The following is a 22533-nucleotide window of genomic DNA, read 5'->3' on the forward strand; positions in this document are numbered from 1 at the left end:
TTGTAGCCCCAAGAGAGCTTAAAACGGGCTCTAGAAACGCCGCTCTTCCAGCTTTCGCTGTGACTGTGCTGCGGTTTCAGCGCAGGCCTGGCGTTTTTTTTTAACGCGTTCAATGGAATCGGTATCACATTTAGTGTGCGGGTCCAAAACTACGTCCGCATATTCTCATAACGGTCTAACTAATGTCGTGTAGGCCACAAGCTTAGTTTTTAGGAGTGAGATTTTAGGAGTGCGATGCATCATGCGATTTCTTAGCATGTAAAGTTTTCCAAAAGCCTTGGAAACTATGTATTGCACATGACTACTGCAGCTTAGCGTAGAACTGATATACAATCCCAAGTATTTAAATTGATCTACCGAAGCTAGTGGAACATTACTGATGCTATAGGTGTGGACTAGCGGCTCCTTTTTGCGTGTAACTCTCATCTGAACACACTTGGAAACGTTTAGTTAGGCGCATCTGCCATGTTGAGCACCAGTTGCTAACAGCTGCTAAGAAGTTGTTTAGTATTTGTTGATATTTCTCTGACTGAATGTGCATGTATGCAACGCAGTCGTCTGCAAATAAACGACAACATACTGGTGAGTTAATCTGTAAATCATTAATATAGATTAAAGAGAGTAACGGGCCGAGCACCCAACCCTGGGGAATAACGCCTGAAAGAACAGATGCAAAATCCGAGTCCGAGTTGCCTATGTGAACAAACACCTATACATCGCTTAAAGGGGTACTGACACAAAATTTCGCGACCGAGATAGCCTGCTGGATCGATTCCCGTGTACGTGCGTGTACCATCTGCAAAATATTGACAGCGAATAAAGCTTGGAAAGCATTTTATATGAATTTTGAAGTTCGCGAGCGCGATCCAGCATTATAGGCCGCACCTAGTGCATTGACACCCTCGGAGGTGACCCGAGGTGACCCCCCTACTTCCCCTACGTAACCGTTGCAGCCGGTACAAGTTACGATGACGTCGTAGCCGCCATTTCTGTTTTGACGCGCTTCCCGACGAATCGCTCGTCGCCAGCGGGTCAAACCTGAAGTGATTCGCCACGTCGAAAATTCCTTCGATCCCCGCCACAAGAAAATCGTCGCCATCAGACGACGATGAGCCCGACGACGGCAGACCGCGCGGAAATGCGTCATTGTTCTGTGTGCTCACGTGACCGAGCGTTTCACTCGCTAGGTGGTGATAGTTGCACCCGGCGGCTTGCCGTTTTTGGAGTTCTGTCAAACCGAAACTGAGGTTGTGTCGGTAATGAGGAGCTTGTAATTAATTATCTGTCGCGCGCTGCAGCAAACGATGTGCCGTGTTATGACTAACAGGCCCCCAGCAACACATTGCAGCAAGAAAACTCGGGGCGAAAATTTTTGTGTCAGGACTCCTTTAAGATACGAGTCGAGCCACTGTACTATCTTAGGGTTGTCAAAAAGTCATCGGATCTTTAACATTAAATGTCGGTGTGACACACGGTCGAAGGCTTTTTCAAAATCAAGAAAAATCATGTCAATCTGTCCGCCCTTGTCAAGCATTACCATCATAGATCATTTACAGTGTGAATGAGTTGCGTCGTGGTGGACAACCACCTGGTTCACCTAAAGCTAAGCACACGGGCCTCTTGCATTTTGCATCCATCGAAATGCGGCCGCCTCGGCCGGGATTCGATCCCGCGACCTTCGGGTCAGCAGTCAAGCACCACAACCAGCTGTCGAGCAACAAATCGCGGAGGGTTCGTTAATATCTGTTAGACACTGTATCCTGGGCAATAGTGCTTGCTGCCTTTGTGTTTCTGAGGGCATGTCTCATACTCACATAATGGTTTTCGAGCGTGAAACCCTAATTTCAGAATTTCTAGCTTGTGTTCGAGCCGTATAGTGGGGCTACAAAGCTGCGGTTATACAACGGTTTTCTCCAGTGTATCTGCTGCTATAGCTCATGTAAAATTTCGTCATGTACGATGTGATAAAAAAAATGAACATCAAACAAAATCCAAACTCCGCCTGCTGCACACGTTTCAAGCGCAGAAGGTCGTGCAGAATATGAGCCATTATGGCGTCTAGACATCCGATACCAAGAGCGGGATGAGTTCACCCTTTTTTTTCTTTTTTTTTTCACTTCACTTTGAACTGCGTAAAACAACGTAAGACCTCATGTAAACGTCATATTTCAACTCTGACTTTTGATAAATTGATATTTAATGTCGAGACTCTCACACACGGACGCTGCTAGCGCGCGTCGCGCCACGCCACGTGCTGAATTTGTCTTCTTGGTATAGTCTATATATATATATATATATATATATATATATATATATATATATATATATATATATATATATATATATATATATATATATATATATATATAGAAATGAGGTCACCGAATCGCAAACTACAGGTGAATACGACGCAGGGTGTCATTGAAATCGCAGTCGCGACACGCGGGACACGTTCAGCTGAAACACAAACATCTGCGACGTGCATGACACAAACGATCGCTGAGCCAGTTCTCGCTCTCTTTCCCGTCGGCACACGAAATTAATGCGACGCAGTGCGGGCGGAACAAATAAACAGCATTTGGCGATCGTTTGTTGACGAAAATAAAACACCCCCATTTCCAATAACACGAAAATACAACTGTTGCAGGAAAAGAAAAGCTTATACAATAAAAGGGATATTGGCCTGCTTCTATTCTTATTTTTGTGCGAGGTTCTGCAGCGCTGTGGCCATGTGCTTGTTTCCTTTTTTTTTTTTCCCTCTGCCACGCGTAGTCTTGGGCGTTTCTAAACAAACTTCTGTTTTAAAATGAACTCGTGACGAATGACATTTTCGTAGTTAATGAGTGGTACCGTGTTTATCGCTACTTAGTGCAATTCTGTAGTGTAGAAACAAAGAAGAATACCAATGCCCGGGAGGTGGCATTTACACCTGGTTAATCCAGGGTGACGCAGTTAATAGGCATTATAGTTAGGGACAGCTATACACATCGTTTGGCGTAACGATGCGTCGTTATACTTATGTAGCGCTTCGTGTACACGAGCAGTGGCTCTTGCAACGAAATCATTCCGTATAATGCACACATATTCTTGGGTGGGCTCGGGTCTAGAAGTTCTCACGATATGTCCCCGTCTGACATGAACTGTGTCAGCCATGTGCCTTCATCAAATATAAACCAAAGCGTCTTCCCGATTACAATCGCTTCAGTTGTGTTTCGCTTCTTGGAACTAGCGCAACAGTTCCTTCGTCTTCTAAGTTCCAACCGTCGTGAAGGTAGTGCAGGTTTGTCGAGCTTGTAGGTTGCATTGAATATTCAGTTGGCACCGATTCTTCCCCGACTGTTTCAAGGGCACTTGCGACACAGCCGAGCTTTGTTTTGGTCTCGAGAGCCAAGAGCCGAAGGGCGTAGCGGCAAAAATTAATTGGGGGCGCTCACGATGACGTGCTCCCTGGAAGGGCGACTCGTTAACGAGCCACGGCAGTCGTTTTCGTTTCGCGCTCTATAAAAAGTGTGCGCTGACGGGGGGCTCAACGCACGTAAGTGCGCGTGGAGCAAGGCAGGCAGGTGAACGCGTCTCTCAGGTGGTGGCAGTGAGCGTCGGTGAGAGAGACGGCGACAATCGAGCCCGTTCAAGGCCGTCGGTGCGCTCGCCGCGTCGGCAGCTGTCGCTGACCCGGTGGCCTTGAATGCTGCCAGCGACCGCTGCCACTGGTGAAGAGAAAGCGCTCAGAGGTGCGCGCTCGGAACCGTTTTGTCTGAACTACCTGGACACGCGTGCCTTCTTCACGCGACGCTGTGGGATCTCCTCCGCGTGGTCGCAACTCGAGAGGGTATGTGGCAGCCAGCGCGAACCGTGACAAGCGATACGATTAGCGTTGAACCGGCGGTTGAAGTCGCAATAATGCAAAATGGCCGAATGTTGTGTAAACATCAAAGAGGCCTGTATTTTAGTGCATCCAAGTGCACTGGAGAATTACGCTGCTTGAATGATGACCATTATTGGCGCACCTTTGAAACGAGACGGCAACAAGTGGACACCTGTAGCGAATCTGTTATAATCAGATTTGTTTTTTAACCTATTGCAGTTCAGCATCGTGGTTGACTTTTCATTATTTAGTTTCCTTTCATTTTTCTACAAGCCTCGGTTTGCATGATGTTCTGTCACCAACGCCAGTGTGGACTCCGGTGCTCGGCGCCCCCGTTTTGGTGACGTCCTGCTACATAGGCCCGTTTTAATGCAGATAAAACAGTATGCTGCTTGTGGGAACTTCCGCTTTCCACTGCGAAAGTAGGCACAAAGCAAAAACTGCCACCGTAAGGGCGAGTGTGTGATTGGTTAGTAGATTTGCTACATGGAAACTAGCCTCTGCTATATAGCAACTAAGACGCGTACATATAACCCCCTGAAGCTGGCCAAGCTTCAAATGTTGTGTTAAAACTGCCCATCAACCGTACGTTAGAGCAAGGATGCGACGCGTCACGAGGGAATTTTACACACAGCGCCACTACGCCCTGTGGCGCATCAGCTCACGTTAAACACTCAATAGAGCCCATTTAATGGCGCTGTGAAAGGACGACGGTTGTTGAGGATGGGGGCAATGGCGGAAGACACGTCAAAGTGGCATCCCTCGCATTGCGAAACTGTTCTCTTACCTGCCCGTTTCATACAACGGGCGAGAACTTACCTGTACATATAAAGACATAGAGGTCGACATAAGTCTGCCAAAGACCATGCATGCAGGGGAACGAGAAAATGGTGATTGATGACGATGAAGGAGATGCATACTGGAACTGCACGACGTCGCGGAATTCATAAAACAGGGCGTTCTGTACGGGAAATGGAGAAATGAATGCAAAAGCTCACTGCAATAAGTGTTCAGTCACACTGCGAGAAGTTTAGAGCCAGAGAATACGAAGCGGATTAATTAACTATGGCTGCGAGTCAAGCCGATACCCACGCCGGGGAAAACTAGGGTGCGCGCATTTATCTTGAAGGCAGTTACGTAAGCTAGTGCTCGAAATTACCGTCACAGCATCGACGCAGATCCCTGGGTCTTTTGATTTTTCCTAACGCCTACGTGTTTCCTTAGCGTCTCCTTCGAACTGCGCAATAGGATTTGCGGTCGTCTTTGGCAGTCGCCAACGTCCTCCACATTGAAAAAAAAAGAAAACAAAACAAAACGCTTCGAAGAAGCAGGGATGAGGGGGAGATGAAAGAGTATATAGAAAATGTCCTTTCCACCACTTTCATATCTTCCTGGGACGTGGTCTTACGGCCGCTTCATCGAACGCGGGCCAAAATCGGTGACGGTGGCAGCGTATTCCCTTTGGCCATCTCCTTCCGACATTGACCCAGATTCCGCAACGGTGCAAGAGAGAAAGACGCCGAGGTCGGGGAAGAAGAGAAAGCGAGTGCGGAACGGGACGGTATAGAAGAAAGTATTTATAAAAAAGAACGAGTGAAAGAAAGGAGGCACGTCAATAGCTGCGGCAAGCGGGGCCCGCACTGTCCATGGCATGCGTATACATGCATATAGGGGTGCGCGAAGGGCTCCGTGCCACGCAAGTCTCGCCAAGGAGGCGAGTATTAAGCGGGGCGGAACCTGTTTTCCCTGCCAACCTCGTGCGTGTAGTCCCCTCGTCCAGCGGGCGGCCGTGAAAACGTCGGATTCCTTCGCTATCACGGAGGCCAAACCTGCGGAGCGCTCGCGTTGCAGTCGTCTGATGAGGCTGACGGTGACCAGGCGAGAAAAGGAATTGCGACGACGGCAACCCGATCTGTTGCGTGGATTTCACGCTTATTATGCGGCTTACAGTTCTGTTGTGCTTCTTTCTTTGATTTAAAATTTTCCTGGTCCATTGACTCGTATTACAAATAGGTTGCCTGTACACGAAAGGCTTTAAAAAAAAAAAAACAAAAAAACATCGAACTTTCGAGATAGCCTACGATATCACTGCTGAGTTTTGCACACGATCTAGACAAATCCTCCCTAGATCAAACCTTGTTATTTGTTCTATGCGGCGAGTGCCCATTCGTACTTTTTTTGTGTGTTTTTATTAAGTCGAGAATTCCTCCTTGCGTGACGTGTTTACGTAACAAGGGGGTAAACAGGAACTTTTCCCGAACAGGGGGGGGGGGGGGTACCAAGCATATTTCGTATATGTTTGTATGTGTGCGTATACCTACATTACGAAGTTACGAAGTTATGAAGTGTAGCACCACCGAGTACGATTGATACGAACTCATCTTGCGAACTCACATGAACGCTGACACTCATTTATGAAATATTACTTTGCCATTAATTCCCAATTTTTAAAATGTATACACACGCCTCCGTAAAAAAGAAAGCAGGCGTTGACAATCGCGTGGCGGAACCGAGACGCTACTAAGTACATTATACCACGCTCTGGCAACACCAACGTCCACCAGTAATACACTCTGGCGAAGAAAGCCTGTCGGAGCGCAGTGTTTACACTGCATACCGTGCACATTGAGGGCCTGCACGCTCCTCTGCCGCCAGCGGTACTCCCCCAGAAGAAACCCAGCGTGATTGAACGAGTGAACATAGCGTAGTCGACCCTCCCTGCTTATGAATACAAACGTGCCCTTGCCGACGGACGGCACCCATACCCATAGAACCGCAAGGCACAGAACCGCCACACTACAGGGCAGTATACACGGTGCAAGCGATAGCCACACGGGTATCTTCTCGAAGGAACCGCTTGCTGGGAGAAAAGAATGAAGAAAGCAATGGCGAGTGTACGAAGCGGTGCCGTTCGCATTCCCGCGCGTGCGAGTGAGTTAACGGCACACTCACCCCACTCGAGATGCTGTAGGAAGAGGAGGAGGGGCCCTTCTTACGTAACGCGCCCACGCTACATTCGAGCGAGCATATAATAACTTGCTCCGTGGCCCACTATACATGAGGCATATGGTGCAAAGCGAGGCGAGGAAAGACTCAATGCATGCGTCGCCCTCGTCTTGAGAGGCGTTCCCTGCTAAGGCGACGACGCTGGATGAGTGGATGCTGCTCAGCTTTCGCGGCACGTCGCACTCGGCCGGCGGCTTCGTTGCCAACGCGTGCAAGGGCGCAAAATTCGTATACGGGACGCGAGACCGAATGTCGACCGAGAAGCCTGCAAAACCACCGCCGTGTAGAGGTGTGTGGTGTATGTGCGCCCTGCGCGCGTTTCTCTCGTGTGTGGGCGAACCTGAACGGATCGCCCTCGGCTCGCGTTATTTATCACTCTCGTGCCTGAGTCATCCAAAGGCACGCGGAAGACGAAAGCGCGCTCTCGATTGCGCCCGCTGCAGGCAAACGCATTAAACAAACAGAAGACTGCAAGCACGGGCTAGAGAAACGAAAGAACGATGACGTATAGCCTGTATTCCACATTGCTCAACTCGATGCAGCGTTGTGGACGACGCAAGTTAGATGAAAGCTACGTTCTTCTTCGCAGTTCGTTGTATAATGGATATGTACCGGTGAGGTAGCTTAGGGGCCATGGCGTTGCGCTGACAAGCCCCAGGGCACGGGTTCGATTTCCAGCCACGGCGGCCGTATTTCGATGTGGGCGAAGTGACAAAACGCCCATGTACTTAGATTTATGTGCAGGTTAAAAGAACCCAGGTGGTAAAACTTACTGCGTAGTCCCTTACTATACGGTGTACTTAATAATCATTCATATCGTTGTTTTGGCGCGCAACACCCGAGAAGTAATTTCAATATATATGCCGCCAGCGGCGACGACTTCTGCTAAAGGCGACGAACTCCATTCTAACATTTTCGTGCTTTTTTTTTCAGGCTACTTATACACGTTACCATTTCAATCGGCTTTAAACAGTTTCGCGCCTTTACTATATACATCGAAATAATATTCCGGTCATAGAAGGCATCGATATTACGTTACGAAGCTTTTCGCACCGTTTTCAGCAAAATATACGTAGTATATACTGCAGTGCATGTAACTACCTCCCGAACCCCGAGCATATACACCTGCTCGATTGAGTTTTGTCCATTTTCTAGACGCCTGCTTCACACACACGTAGCAGAGAATATGCAACACCACTGTTTTCATATATTATCTGGGTTATGCGTGTTCGTTGTTTTATATTATATTACTTCTCCGCTCCTCGTGCGTGAAATGAAGTGACCGTACAGGCGTAAGAGCCTCGCTATTATGAAGGCGCACGCGTGCATGCCTTTCGAGGCCTCACAAATTACGGCGCTCAGACTTAAGTTCCTGCGCGTTTAAGCGCGGTGATTTGCTAGGCCTCGCGATTGCATAACAGAGCGCGTTTAAAAGAAAAGGAATAACACAAGCGATCAAAAAAGATGGGTCACGAAAGATACCAAGAAAAAGTATCGTCGCGAATTAGCCGGCAAGATGTCGCAATTTAAAGAGATTTCTGTTCGTTGAGAATAATAATTAAAAAAAAGCACTACATGCCTTGCAAACAGTTAAAAAGGTATTTGGTCAGCAGAAAAAAAAGCGATTCACTGAAAAATTGGTCCCGCAACTATAATTCGCGGCAGTTCCATTTGTTTCAGTTCGCGAGATTTCACAGCCAAAAATTGTTTTAACAAGGACTGTTGGGCCGAAAGCATTGCTTACTGTTTTCCGTAGAGAAGGCCGGGACATATGTTATTTTATCGTATTTGCAATGAACCACTGGACTTGTCCGGGGGGGGGGGGGGGGGGGGGGGGAAGGGTTCAACCTGACCCCTGATTTTTTAAAATTTTGCATGTGTATATGTACACGCACACATGCAAACAAACGCACGAACATACATAACAAATGGAGGCTAACCGCCCCCCCCCCCCCCTCCGAAAAAAACAAGAGCTTCTGGCTACGCCATTGCAATGAACAGCAGCTATCTGCCACCAGTACCGACGAGCGCCAGAAAAGCAAGGGCAACGCGTAAATGCACCGTGTGAAATGAGGCTGACACGCAAGCGATGTGCGCAGTGCAAGCGCATCAACGAGGCTGTATACTAAGAATGACTTAGGGGAGCATCGCTTTGCTAAAACAAAACAAAAGTAGATAAACGAACAATATAGAGGCACTGCACGTGTAGTATACGAGTCGGCTTGCTAGCAGGCATAACGAACGCTGCTTGCAGTGTGATACAATGCCCGAGTGCACGCATGAGCGAACTGACAGCGTAATTTCCGCGGCGGTCGCGCGCGATCACAAAGAGGCGCGCTGCACAAACCGGTCATTAGCGTCACGGGGCTGCCGCTGAAGTAACGAACAACAACGGCGACGAGATAAGAGTGCAGCGAGACGAGGCTGCTGGGACAGGTGTGCGTCAGTGCGAGCACACTCCCCACGCAGCAGCAGCCCGTATATCTTTCTACGAATCGGCAGCAGCACAGCAATCAGCTTGAAAACATGGGGCTGATGGGACAGGCGAAGGTGAAAAGGTTCAATGTGAAAACGAGAAACTGGTTACCCTTCTGATTACAGCGACAACTTTGCCCCAAAATACCCAGTCCGGACTTCTATCGTTCTTTTTTACGGGGAAGCAAAATAAAATTAATAATAGTAATAACCAGAGTCTCTTGAAGCGGTCGGCGCATCACTCGAGTGTGGAGAAGTATAACAGAAACAAGAGTCAAGTCGAGACCAGACGCATAGGTATGCTTGCTCTCTATTGAGCACTTGTCGTGCTTACAAGCTGTTGGTTCGAGTTCGAGAATGGGAGATAGTATACAGGGGAATAAAAGAACAGAAGAGAGAAGATCAGCGATATTAGCCAGCTTGCGGAGCTGGCGTCCGCGCGTTTCACGTTTATGCATGGTATATAGCAAAACAAGCGCCTCGTGAACACAGATATCCCCTTCTCCTTCCCCTATTTATTACCGCTAATCAAGGTGTTAAATTACAGTCGTAAGAAATAAAAAAAAAAAACTTGCCCAACGGCGTGCATGCCAACCTTCAACAAGACTGCTCCCCCTGTAGTTTGTTGTAATTGCGTTGTTTGCGCTCGCTAGCTCGCTCATTCGTGTCACTCTGCGGGTGATGTCACTGCTTCTGCGTGACGTCACGCTGTTCGGCTTGCCCGCATGTAGCACATTTCGCGCAGACGTTACTTAGTGAGCGCGGTGGAGCAGGCTTTAAGTGGGAAAGGAAAGCAAACAGGCGAGAAAGACAATTATCTCGACTCATGCACAACGACACGATGGCGCAAGGGCGCTTCCCCAAGGCAAAGGCGACCGCAATAATCGGCGCGGAAGAAGGCAGTCAAGTGTATATATATATATATATATATATATATATATATATATATATATATATATATATATATATATATATATATATGTACTCCTCGTGCAAGGATGTTTTATGGCGGTTTCTTTCTGGGACGCCCACTCTTGCAAAAAGCCCGAGGCGAGTCGATGTGGACGCACCAACTCGACAACCGGCCGGCTCTAATCAGCTAGGCGTGAAAGGAGGTGACCGCACATAAAACACCGACGACGCGCACTCCTATGTGTGGCTCAGCGGATATAGCATGGCAAGGGCGCGGGTTCGATTCCCTGCCATGACGGCAAGAAATCCCTGGTATATTTAGGTTTGAGTGTTCGTTAAAGAAGCTCTGGTGGTCAAAGTTATTCAAGGGTAACCCAGTGCGGTACGCCTTCATCATACTCTTAAGAAAAAGTACTAAAATGCTAGTAATAGAGCTAGTTACTACCTCCTATATACGAACATTTACTAGCTTTTTACAACCTATTTAGTAGCACGGGGATCCATTCAACGAAATGCATTGAGGTTGTGTTAGTAAGTTTACTAGCTCGCTTTGGCCGTTGTATATTATGCTTTGCAGAGGCAATTTTATATAAAATAGACATAGCATATAGTTTCTTCATTATAGTTCATTAAAATTTGTGTTGTGCCCCTGGTACACATAATCATATAGAATATTTATGCCTATAAAAATTTAGGCCCATAAATAAATATACAAGGGGCTCACCGGTGCCCCGAGGCTCTTGGAATCGCTCGTGCTCATTGCGCAGTAAACTTGCTATTATGTGTGTGCGCTGCTCTCATTCATGACATTCTGGGCACAACTATCCGCAGCTGTATCGTAATGCCGTCGGTCGTTAAGTTGACCGTTGTGTAAAATAGGCGAATCATGCGGCAAAATTAACGCGTTAATCCTGGTTATTACCTTTTCGTGCGGCCTATTAGTAACTGTTACTACCTTTATCGGGTAGTAAAATTGCTATCACTGTGGTTCCTGTAGTTTACTACCTTATGTTGCGGCGAACAGACATCTGCAAATGCAAGATTTTCTTTACGACAGCAGCAATTCCCCATGGTCATTGCATCAATATCACGCACTAAGTTGATTAATGCAATTTTAAACCAATGATGATGCAACAATGCAACCAGTTTTCTATGGAAGCATTTAGAAATGTGTAACTCCCGACAATTTAAATGCTGTGCTTCAGTTGCTCCATCGGCATCCACCGACGGTAAGGCTTCTAAACGTCACATTTTAAGTGATATAGGTAATATACAAATGGACAGTTTTCTTTTTTTTTTTTTTTTTTAGTTTCATTATCTTTTCATGTCACGTGCCACTATAGCGCCATCTCCGGAGTTGTTCGATAATATTTTTTTAATCTGACAGCTACAATTAACAGCCTTTCTCTGACGTTAGGTATCTCGAAATAAAGCATTCATCTCTCTCTGCCTGCATATCAGCCGGCGCGGATATCTACCGCAGACATGCCTGAACAGGGCAATACTATTTTGAATATTACTTCATATACCAGGAATAGTGATTCCTACGGCTCAAGTTCTTCCCTGCGTCACGGACATCTCACACGTAATGGTTTCGTGCGCGTAGCTTACTTCAAAACACGTTTCTCGACTATCGTTGGGTTACCGCGCGCGCGTGCAACTCCAAACATAACGTGTTTTTCTCGGCTCGCGGGGTAACGGGATCTACCCTAACCGCTGCCCTCCGCTACAACCCGTTGGTTCTGACACACACCTTTGCCTAAGAATACACTCTGGCTCCGTGCCTGTAACGGCTAAGGTCGACCGCGTTTAACAGTATCTCAAAACGTCAGCACTGCGTCGAACCTCAGCATCCAAATGCTTGTTTTTCGGGCAGTGCGCGAACAAGTTTTGCTCTGACCGATCAATGCTGTCGTAGCGTTCTTTTAGCGAGGACCTCGTATACATTTGGCGCCATTAAAGGGACTCTGAAGTGAAACATCAAATCAGTTTGGGCAGATATACTATTCTTGCAGGACTGATAGGATAATTATTACAACAGGAAAAGTCAAAATTCCATGTTTGAATTTTGCGCGGGAACTTCAGCAAGTGAACGTCAATGTGACGTCACGAATTTGAGTCTTTTGGCGTATTCTGGCTACATTGGTTCAATGAAGTTTTCTCGAATTTGCTATGTTAAGGGATTGAGTCCATCGCAACACGATTTACGCAATTTTTGCCAATAAAGGATTGCGTAGGCCCTAGAACATGCCGTCAAAATCTATGACGTCCCGGCGAGCTGGTGCGAGAACTTCATGATGGCGTCGCCACGTGTATCTTCTTTTTGCGCATTTTCTCGCTTACTAAAGCGTCTTTCGCGGTAAGCGGAGTGCTTTCGGTATTGTCAAATTCTAATCTACTAATACGAGAAAAATCGTTTTTCTCTTTAGTGTCCCTATAAGTATGAAGGAGGCTTCAAGCGCCGTGTTGAGGTGTAGGTCGATTAGAGGCCTTTCTTTTCCGAGTGCGAGTACGACTCGAAACAACTGGCGGAAGCGACGACAGTTTAAGCGCGATTGGTGAACCGCGTATATTGACCGTAGAGACCGGACTAGAAAGCGGTCGTTTTTATCTCTGACGAAGTCCAGAAAGTGTTCTCGTTTGTAGAAGGGCTGCCCTGATTGCTCAGTTTAGCCCGCCCACGCTATACACGAGCACCTGACGTGTATGTGGCGAAGCTTGCAGCAAAGCTGGGCGTAATTAGAATAACGACAGACAGCTAGAGTAGTGCATGCATGGTCCTTAAGGCAGACAGAATAAGGGTCGTATGATCGATGTCTGTCACGTTATACTGCAGCACTTATCATCACCTTAATCACAGTCCCCTTCCTATTCTTCTTTTGTTTCCAGTAGTGCCCCTCAAAAAAAAAAAAAAAAGGCAGCCTTTCTATCTCATTTTTTTATTTTCTCTATATCTCTTTTTCGTATAGCTGTATTGCAGATTCCATAACCTCCGCAGTAATAAAGTGTGGCTTAGGACCCTAGCACGAAGCAAAGAAAGTTCTTTAATTAACGTATTCAAACATTCATTAATATTCAAGTTAAAATTGTGGAATATTAGACAGGTAAACGAGAAACTTGATAGGCTAGGGCTACACAACGCGTGGTCACCTATACATATCTACACGGGGCGGACACCATAACTGGCTGTAAAGGCATAGAAAAAGTACGAACAATTGCACTTCTGCCGAACGTCCAGGGTAGGAAGTGGTGATGTTTGTAAATGAAGACGCCGTAACAGGCGTCCCCGGCTTCTTCCGAATCTATTATTCCGCGTTGCTTGAAGTTGAGATCACGACGGATTATCTCTTGCTTGTTTCACATAGTCCTTCTTCGTTATCTCCTGGCTTAGGCCGAGATTCTTATACATTTATTGCTAGTCTATATTCCTCGTATCTTTTCTATAATACTTGGCAAAACAAACCCAGGTTTTCACTCTCAAATAGCCTCGAGTCGAGTGCTTGCTGTGGACTGCTTCAATGACGTCTCCCGTCGATGTTTCCACCGGGCGCGAGTGACCGTGAGGCGACGTCACACCCGCGAAACCAGACCCTGTTGCGTACTAAACGCCCCATGGAAGGCTATATTGGCCGCGAGATCGAGCAGAGTCGCCGCCTGGCGGCTGTTGGTTAAACTGCGCCTAGTGTGGATTGCTCCATGCGTCGTCTGCTAGCCACGTTGTGTTTGCATGTGCGCATACGTCGGGCAGGTGCTCAAAAGGCAGTTTGCTCCTTTGCTTTAGTGCACTTTAACCGCACGTACGTATGCCTAACACGATGTAAAGTAGCATTTGGCCTTGATCGGCTGTATATGTACTGTAATAATATCAGTGAGTGCACTTCTCGAGAGTGCTGTGTGTGGTCGTCGTACCCTCCGTTCACGAGAGTCATATCAGTGTAGGTGCCGCTCTGTCGTTCAATTGCATCGCAAAGTGCATTAGGCGTTGCCCGAAAGATGAGAAGTATTAAACCTCATGTGAATATAGCCTTTTAGCAGCTCGGTGGTAAAAAAAGGCTCTCGTGCACTTGCGCGTTGTGGTTAGGTGTATAACTTCGGGACTGTCGTTATGGGTTACGCGACGAGCTTTAGTTGTGTACGGTCCTAGTCCCAATACACAGAAATATTTCTGTCAAGTCACGCCTGACAATTTGGTACCTAAATTGTCCCCTTAAAGAACAGAAAATGGAATGGCGCGGAAATCGCAAAACTCGCAATTTTAACTTGTGGCGTACAAAAACACCCGTGTACTTAAATTAAGCACGTTAAAGAAAATGCCGTGCTTTACATTTATGTCGTAGTAATTGCACGCGAAGCCACATCTTTTTTTCTTTACATTATCTTGCGGACATTATTCGCATGAAAAACGTACTTTGGTCCCGTTGTCGTGCAAATAATTAATCGAAGAAAGTTCCGAGACGCGAACTTCATTCTCTTGCTTGTTTCACATAGTCCTTCCTCGTATCTCCTGCTTAGGCCGAGATTCTTATACATTTATTGCTAGTCTATATTCATCGTATCTTTTCTATAATACTTGGCAAAACAAACCCAGGTTTTCACTCTCAAATAGCGTCGAGTAAACCGAGTGCTAAAACAACAAAACGTGCTGTGGACTGCTTCAATGACGTCTCCCGTCGATGTTTCCACCGGGCGCGAGTGACCGTGAGGCGACGTCACACCCGCGAAACCAGACCCCTGTTGCGTACTAAACGCCCCATGGCAGGCTATATAGGCAGGCACGCATTTCGCTTCAAGGCTACATAGAGCGCTCGTCGCTCGCGAAGTCGCTGACGCGTACAAACAAAAAGCGAGCGCGGGAAGCACGCCAAGGTGGACAAATGCAGACTGAGAGACGCCCAGATGGTGCCTGCACTTTTCCTTCTCACAAATACCGTGCACTACAGCACAGAAGCCAAGACATAATGGCACCTGCAAAATGTAAAGAAATCAGCGTTCGCACCACAATGCGTTGCCCAAGTTTTTCCTTCGATGCTGCATACCTCAGGCAGCGTGTCGATTTGTGAAAGCAGCCGACAGCAAACACGCGTCCCTGACAGAGCGAAACTTTCAAGAACATTGATGTGAAGACTAAGGAGTGATGCAGCGCCTTCAAGCATCGGTCTTCGTTTCCCTCTGGCGCGAGCGATTCTCCCACCGCGCCTGCACCGAACAACGGAACACGCATAACCCGGTTACTCTGGCATAACGGTTGCGGAACAGCGTGCGTTTGATGCCATGCTTGGCTCTCTCTGCCTACTGTTGCCTTCGCGAAATACATGGAACGAGTCCTTGGGCGATCGAAGAACGCCTCTAATCCTGGCACTGATTGCTGTGCAAACCTCAGTGTGCAGTCGCGCCAAGTGCTAGAAAACAAGGAAGAAAAAAAAAGTAATGGCATGTACTTAGCGAAAGTGTAAGCAGCACAGTGAGGATCCTGCAAGCGAACGCGCGAATGTCTCCCTGCCGTTGCCAACTGCATATCCTGCTATCGCCTTCAAAAGCGCCTTTCGCTGACGAAACCGCGATATCGCTGTATCCTGGAGGAGGCGAAGTGCGATTGAAAGTAAACGCGTCCATTACGCTACATAAATACCTTGTTTTCCTCTCCTCAACGTCTCCTCCTCTTCTAATCGATTACGCTATTTTTCGCTGCCAGTTAAAAGAATGCTCAGCTTGTTTAAGTAATCTTCCTACAGGCAACCTCATTAACGTGCATCTCGCACGAGAGAGGTAATGAGCACGTAATTGGTGAATAAAAATAACTGCGTATTATTAATAGCGCATGTTTGTTTACAGCATGCATCGCAGAAGAGCTTTCAGTCCAGGAGTGACGCAGTAGGCACATGGAATGTCAACTGCTAACACTCCCAGGTTTAAAGGCACACATATACCCGACAAACGACCGCCGGCGTAGCTCAATTGGTAGAGCGTCGGATGCGTTATTCGAAGGTTCGGTCCCTGCCGGCGGCAAGTTGTCTTTTCGTCCACTTTAATTTCTTCACATTCTTATCATGATTACTACAGATAACGTCCCCTATAATTTCCTCGGCTTGATTGTCTGTTGGTTTTCATTAAGATTGTGTCTAACAAAGAAAAACGAGCCCTTAAATTCCACCCCTTTCGTTAAGTGAACACGACGTCACACGGCTCCGTTGATCAGCTCGCTATTTCTTTAAGTCGATATAGATGTACATACGCACTCAAAAAAGTAACAACAGTATTTCAAGGAGCTTTCAGTGTGTACACAGTGGTGCACACAACAATACACCCATAGCGGTGTACTTGCTAGCCGCCTAATAAAGAATATCGAGCTGTTTGTACGCAGCTTCCTCCTTGGGTGTCGCTGCACAGCGTCTGAGGAAAACACGACAGCGCAGTCAACGGTTCCCTTCTGGTACACACACGCGTGCTGAAGCCTGCCATCTTGCTTTTTTTACTCCAAGGGAAAGGCTGCGCGAAGGAAAACAAAAGGCCTCTGCGATGATGATTACGAGTGACGGTATTACCGTCCTTAACGACCGCGAACACGTCCACCGCCTTCTCAAGGCTCGAAAATGCCTGCTCGCGCTAGGCTCTTTCGCCGTTAATCAAGTGGTAGGCATGCAGGCGCTGATGCTTTGCGGCCTCGAATGCGGAGAACACGAGCTATAGGCGTCGAAGGCGGTCTAGTACTTTACCGCACGCCTGTGCATGTTTGTGCTTATAACGGAGGCCGCATGGAGGAAGAAAAAAACAGGAAAAAGAAGAAAGAAAAAACTGCTAGAGAGCCGAGAAAAACGGTCTCCGCTCGTTCGAAAGCGATCGAGCCTTTGCGTGGCCTTCGGTCTTTGACCTCGCTATTCCCCTGCGTACTACGCATGCCCACAACGGACAACCGAGTGCGAACGATGCGCTAACAATTAAGAGGCGGACACCACGCTGCGGGGGCAGAAACAAGTGAACACGAACAAACACACACACACTTGGGACGCGATCAGCACTGTGCATACGGTAGACGAAGGCTACGTAAGCCACGCGCCGATAGCCTGCACCTATAAATAAGTCGAGATTACGCCTCATTAGCCACTGGAGCGAATCCAACACCTCTGCCCGGACTCGGTGCGCATTATATTCGAACTCACCGCACAAGATGACGATGCCAAGAAAGCTTTCGGTGGAACGAAGAGTGTCCGTTACGGTCTAGCCCGCGGCTAATTTGTGATGGCTCGCAATCTTCGTGGTTTGGACTTGCTTCTGCGGCCTTTGGATTGGGCAAAAGACGGTTATTGGGCGCCCTTGCGCTGACTCACGTGTACAGCACGTTTCTCTGGCCTTGCGTTTCTCTGAAGTGAAGCTCGAAGCGCAGTGTTGTTCCTGTAATCTCCCCACCCGGCCACCTTGGTGTAGGGTGTCGATTCAGAAGGATGTCTAATTACAAGCCATATAGAAAAACACGGGCGTGTCGGTAGATTAATGCTTCGCGTCGTTTCGATTGTGTGGTAATCGAAAGTTCGCGGCGCGCGCTGTCCACTGTAGACAACCACGTAGTTTCCATAGAAGACGTTGTAAAAGACCTTGTAGCGCTTACAAACTTATAGGCACATTGAGGGTCTCAGGTATACACTTTATGTGGCCTAGAAAACCACTATTTCTGGTGCGTGCGGCTATTTATTGCAGACATTATCGAGCTCTGCTGACCTTTATGGACCAAAGAGATCTGGCCACCCGTTTATACGCGTTTCTTTTTTTTGTGTGTGTTTTTTTACCTATTTTTGTCCAAGTCCATGCCATTTTTTTCTTCTTTACTTTCCTATCTCCTTTCTTCTACTCCTAATTTCTTTTCCTCTGTCTCTTTCCTCCTCCCGAACGAGCAGGCAGGCGTTGTGCCCCTCTAGGTGGCAGTTGCTAGCTTGCTCTCTCCCTCTTTTCTCTTTGTCCTCGTGTATCTATGTATGCAAATCAAATAAATAAATAAATAAATAAATAAATAAATAAATAAATAAATAAATAAACAAATAAATAAATAAATACCGGGAAAACCACCGTTTGGCGCAGAAAAAGATGTCGTAGCTACGTGGAACGAGCAGCAAAGAAAAAGCGGGCAGGTCGACCAGACGCACGTTTGGCTTGCTACCCTATATACGCGGGGAAAGGCAATTAAAAATGAAAACAAAGACAGCAATTAGAGAAAACACTGAAGGTGTCGCCTTGTTCTGAAGTGCCTGCACTGAAACTGCATCCACTCACTGGAGTCTGTCGTCAGGAGCTGCAGTTGCAGTTATCGCGTTCATCGGTTTTTGAGGAATCCGTTGCCGTGAGCTAAAAACCTTGGTCGCCGTGTGTTATGAAAGCTTCGATTACAATTAGAACAAGAAGTTTATTTACAGAATTTACAGCAACTGTCTTGAGACGTGATTCTTGGTTCGTGGCTCGAAAGTCTCTGCCCCTGGTCTCCGAGTTTTCCCCGCGCCGGCCACTCTCTCACCCTTGTGGTATTTCTGTTTTGTTTCCATTTTCACTTGTTGAACGTCACGTGCGCAGTCCCGATGACTTTCCAGGAAAGCCCCACAACCCAGTCGCGTCGTTTGTGCCGTGCCTGTGAGGGCGGTGTGGTGTACGGTTACGTCGACAGGAGGGGAGGACTGCGTGCTTGCTTGGGGGGGCTGGGAGAGACGCCTTAAGACCATGTAGAAAGCGGACTTGCGTCCCAACGCTGAGATGTTTCGTGTTTATGGTTGGGGACCCCGCGTGAGGCTACTGGTGGTTGGGGGCACCGCGTGAGGCTACGGGAAATCCTTAACACCGTGAAGAATCTTTAACACAGGTGATCTGATTTGGTGCAGCGGTGCGGAAGGTGCTGGTCGGAATTCAGCCCGTTGTGGTGACGGTATTGTAGCTGCAGGCGCGTTTAGCTTGGCGATCAAAGTCGGCAGCCACTTCGCTTGAGCGTCACTGCCGTGCAGCTAGAGTACTTATCACGCAACGTGCAAATCAGCGCCTCTTAAAACTTCACATTCGTTCTTTCGTTGCTTTAGTATACTGTGTCCATTAATTCTGCGGCTTGAAGCAGTTGGTCGCGAAGAAAAAAGGTGTGTATATGCGCATGTTTCAGCACACGACACAGCTCACAATCACGTATTCAAATTACATGCGCAGTTTACGAGAGGAATACTGTGTAGATCTTTATTGGCACCTGCTTGCATTCAGTCAGAGGTATATTTGATGTGTTCTTGGTGGGAGTACCAATATAATTTACGAACAAAGGACACTACTGAATTCCGACGTAATCCGGAAATGTAGAACCATTCGAATACTCACTTTAGGCACTTTGTTCTTTCTCGCCGACATGTTTTTGAGACAAGTCTGGGCTGAGTAGTGACCCACGGCGTTGAAGTCAGCGTAGAATTCTAAATCCATCTTCCAGATCCTGGAAAATACATAAAGGAACAATTAGAACCCGGTTTTCTATGGACAATATACACTACATCGCGTGTATTAATAATGCTTCATTTATAGAATATTGCATCTTGTAGGCCGTTATGTACCTTCCCCGGAATTGATGAGCGAGAAGCAAATGCCAAGTGCGTGTATTTCGAAGACCAACATTTTTTCAATGCAAAATAGCAGCGTTTACAAAGTTGAGAAGGAACGATACTATTCCATCGGCCATGCAGACACGCGAAACAGAATAATTATCAGTTTAAAATATCAGGACGCTTCAAAAAAACAGCTGTCCTCTGAAAGGGATTATTGATATCTGCTGCCGCAGTGTGTGGCGTGTTTACAGCTATATTCATGAAAATCTTCCCCAGCTGGAGAAGCCAGGGGAACAACGCGAGCTGTATTTGACAAAGAGAAATAAAACTAAAGCCATGAATAGGTGCTTGAACATTAAAGTACAAGGTTCATGGTCACGGCACCAGCGGGATGGAACGTGGAGAGGGAGCGCTAAATTTCACTCGTGTTCTTCTCTAATGGACGTGGGTAAATTGTGTGCTCTGCTACAGAACATCACACTTAATATAATAATAATTGTTGGGGTTTTACGTCTCAAAACCGCGATATGGTTATGAGGGACGCCGTAGTGGAGGGCTCCGGAAATTTCGACCATCCGGGGTTCTTTAACGTGCACTTAAATCTTAAGTACTCGGGCCTCAAGCACTTCCGTCTCCATCGAAGTGTAGCTGCCACAGCTGGGATTCGATCCCACTTCCTTCGGGTCAGCAGTCGAGAGAACAGAACGCTTAGAACACTCAAACTCGTACCTAAAATTATTTCCACTTACAGCGTACATTAAACATAACTCGCATCAACCCGTGTCATCAACGAATCAGCCAAAGAAGGTTGACGTTCGCATAAAATTTCCTCAAGGAGAATGTTCAATGTAGCGGGATATCAAAGCACAGAATTTTCTCTATAGAAGGCTCCCTGCGTGCATCAAGTAATGAAGGATGTCGAGGGCGTTACGCTATCTGTGGTTAGGTTAGTCCTTAAGTGAATGCGCATAATAAGCAGGTGGCCGTGACTACTAAGAGCCATAGTACACCGTATGTTTAACGTCACACTAATGTAAATTCATAGCTACGCACATAAGCCAACGGTCTCTGTATGACACGTGGAATGAACCCACCTCCAGCGGATACATTCTTTGAGACTGTCCCGTACACGATGCGCGCGCTTGTGTGCGTGAGCAGTGGGAACTGTGTAGCCGATGTCTCGGACACCGATGTGCAGATTGGGAGTCGGCGAAAACCTGGTTTCTAAAAACAGCCGCCGCGGAGTTGACTCGAGCCCCGCGAAGAATAAGGGGCGACAGGGAGAGAGGCGCACATCAGTGCGCGAAAAGGCAGCACGCGATGACGACGAAGAAGGCTCTGACTCAACGTTTTTTTTTTTTTTTGTTCTTTGAGCGTTTCTCTTTTTCTCACTCACATGCTTGCGCCTGGCTTTCTATGTCCTCAAGGAGAACAGCTGGGCTGTCCCTTGAGCACCGATGAAATCGACTGTTCGCGACCTTCGAGGCAGAGACTGTTCCCTCGCGGTTACTGCTTGCTGTTTGCACGAGCCCTGGATGTGTCAAAAGTGTGAGTTCTCGATATAGAAGTTCCAAAAGGGCGATGGTGTACGCACTTTATAATGAGTATTGGCGTGCTAGTTGGCACATGAATGAGGAACAAACAGCGCTGAATACGTGTGTCTTTCTATGGCGGGTTGCGATTGGGATAGTTAAAACAATTCCCTCAAACTGGCACGTATCTCACTCGTGCGCGTTCTTTGTCGGCTGGATGATAAAAATTTTCATTTTAGGCCCGAGCGAGGTATGGCAGCGGCAAAGGTGTATTTGCGTGACATCAACGAGTTTCGCTTTTTTTTTTTTGTTGATTCCTGCGAATGTGAACTGTTGCTTGTGTTTCCAACTGTTTTCTTGATTTCCTCGAGTGTGTGTGTATATATACACATATGCGCAATTGCCTAAAAAATTCCATGTCGAAGAAAGAGCCGCGTCTTTGCATTTTCTTGGTGTTCATTGTCTTGCGAGCGCGATTAGTACCCGTGTCACCCTTACTTTACGCACTGGGACATGCCGAAAACTTTTTGCTGGGCTCGCTTTAGTTTCTATTCAGTCGTCACCTGTGCGTGAGATGCGTGAAATGCGTTCAGCCGCACTTATTGCGCAGACATCATATCGCGTAATTGCATGTGGCTAACTGTCTTCCATTCGGTTTCCTCATAAGGAGAGTGCCCAAAATATATGTAAGTATTTAAAAGCACGTTATACATGAAGCAAATTTGCATGTGTATTTTCTGCACCACCTAAGGGCAGGATTTCGAAATATAAAAGAAAGTAAGTGCATTTGCACTTTCTTCAGGAGAAAAGAAAAACAAATTCAAAGAGCAGTGACCTCTCAATCTTATACGCCTTGTATCATGCGCTTTTCTTGTTTCTCTTCTTTTTCATTTGAGAGCATTGGGTGTTACGGCAGTAATTGTGTATTTGATTCTCTTTGCATTCCACCTCATGAGTCCTTCTATTTTTTTTTGTTTTTACTTCATTGATGACTATTTAAACGTTCCGTTTTCTTATGCATGCTCCCCTTTTAGGTAATACCCCAATAGGGGTCTTTAAGGGTCAATAAGCGGTGGTGGTGGTGGTATCATAATGATGATGATACTGTCAGGGATAGCGATCTTAGTGTTGGAAGCACGTCGGTACTCTTACAGGCAACGCCACACATTTCGATGAAGCTCCACGCGGCTCA

General features: G+C 47.0%; 1 protein-coding gene across 1 annotated transcript in view; it reads right to left on the reverse strand.

Moving 5' to 3' along the window:
* Positions 1–22533, reverse strand: part of LOC119393283 (protein c-ets-1-A-like) — a 191830-nt gene that overhangs the window by 145958 nt on the left and 23339 nt on the right. Inside the window, 1 exon segment of the mRNA XM_037660217.2 lies at positions 19592–19700. Coding sequence (XP_037516145.1) covers positions 19592–19690 — 99 coding nt within the window. The 5' untranslated portion in view covers positions 19691–19700.

Source organism: Rhipicephalus sanguineus, chromosome 5, assembly GCF_013339695.2.
Source record: "Rhipicephalus sanguineus isolate Rsan-2018 chromosome 5, BIME_Rsan_1.4, whole genome shotgun sequence".
NCBI classification, from domain to species: domain Eukaryota; kingdom Metazoa; phylum Arthropoda; class Arachnida; order Ixodida; family Ixodidae; genus Rhipicephalus; species Rhipicephalus sanguineus.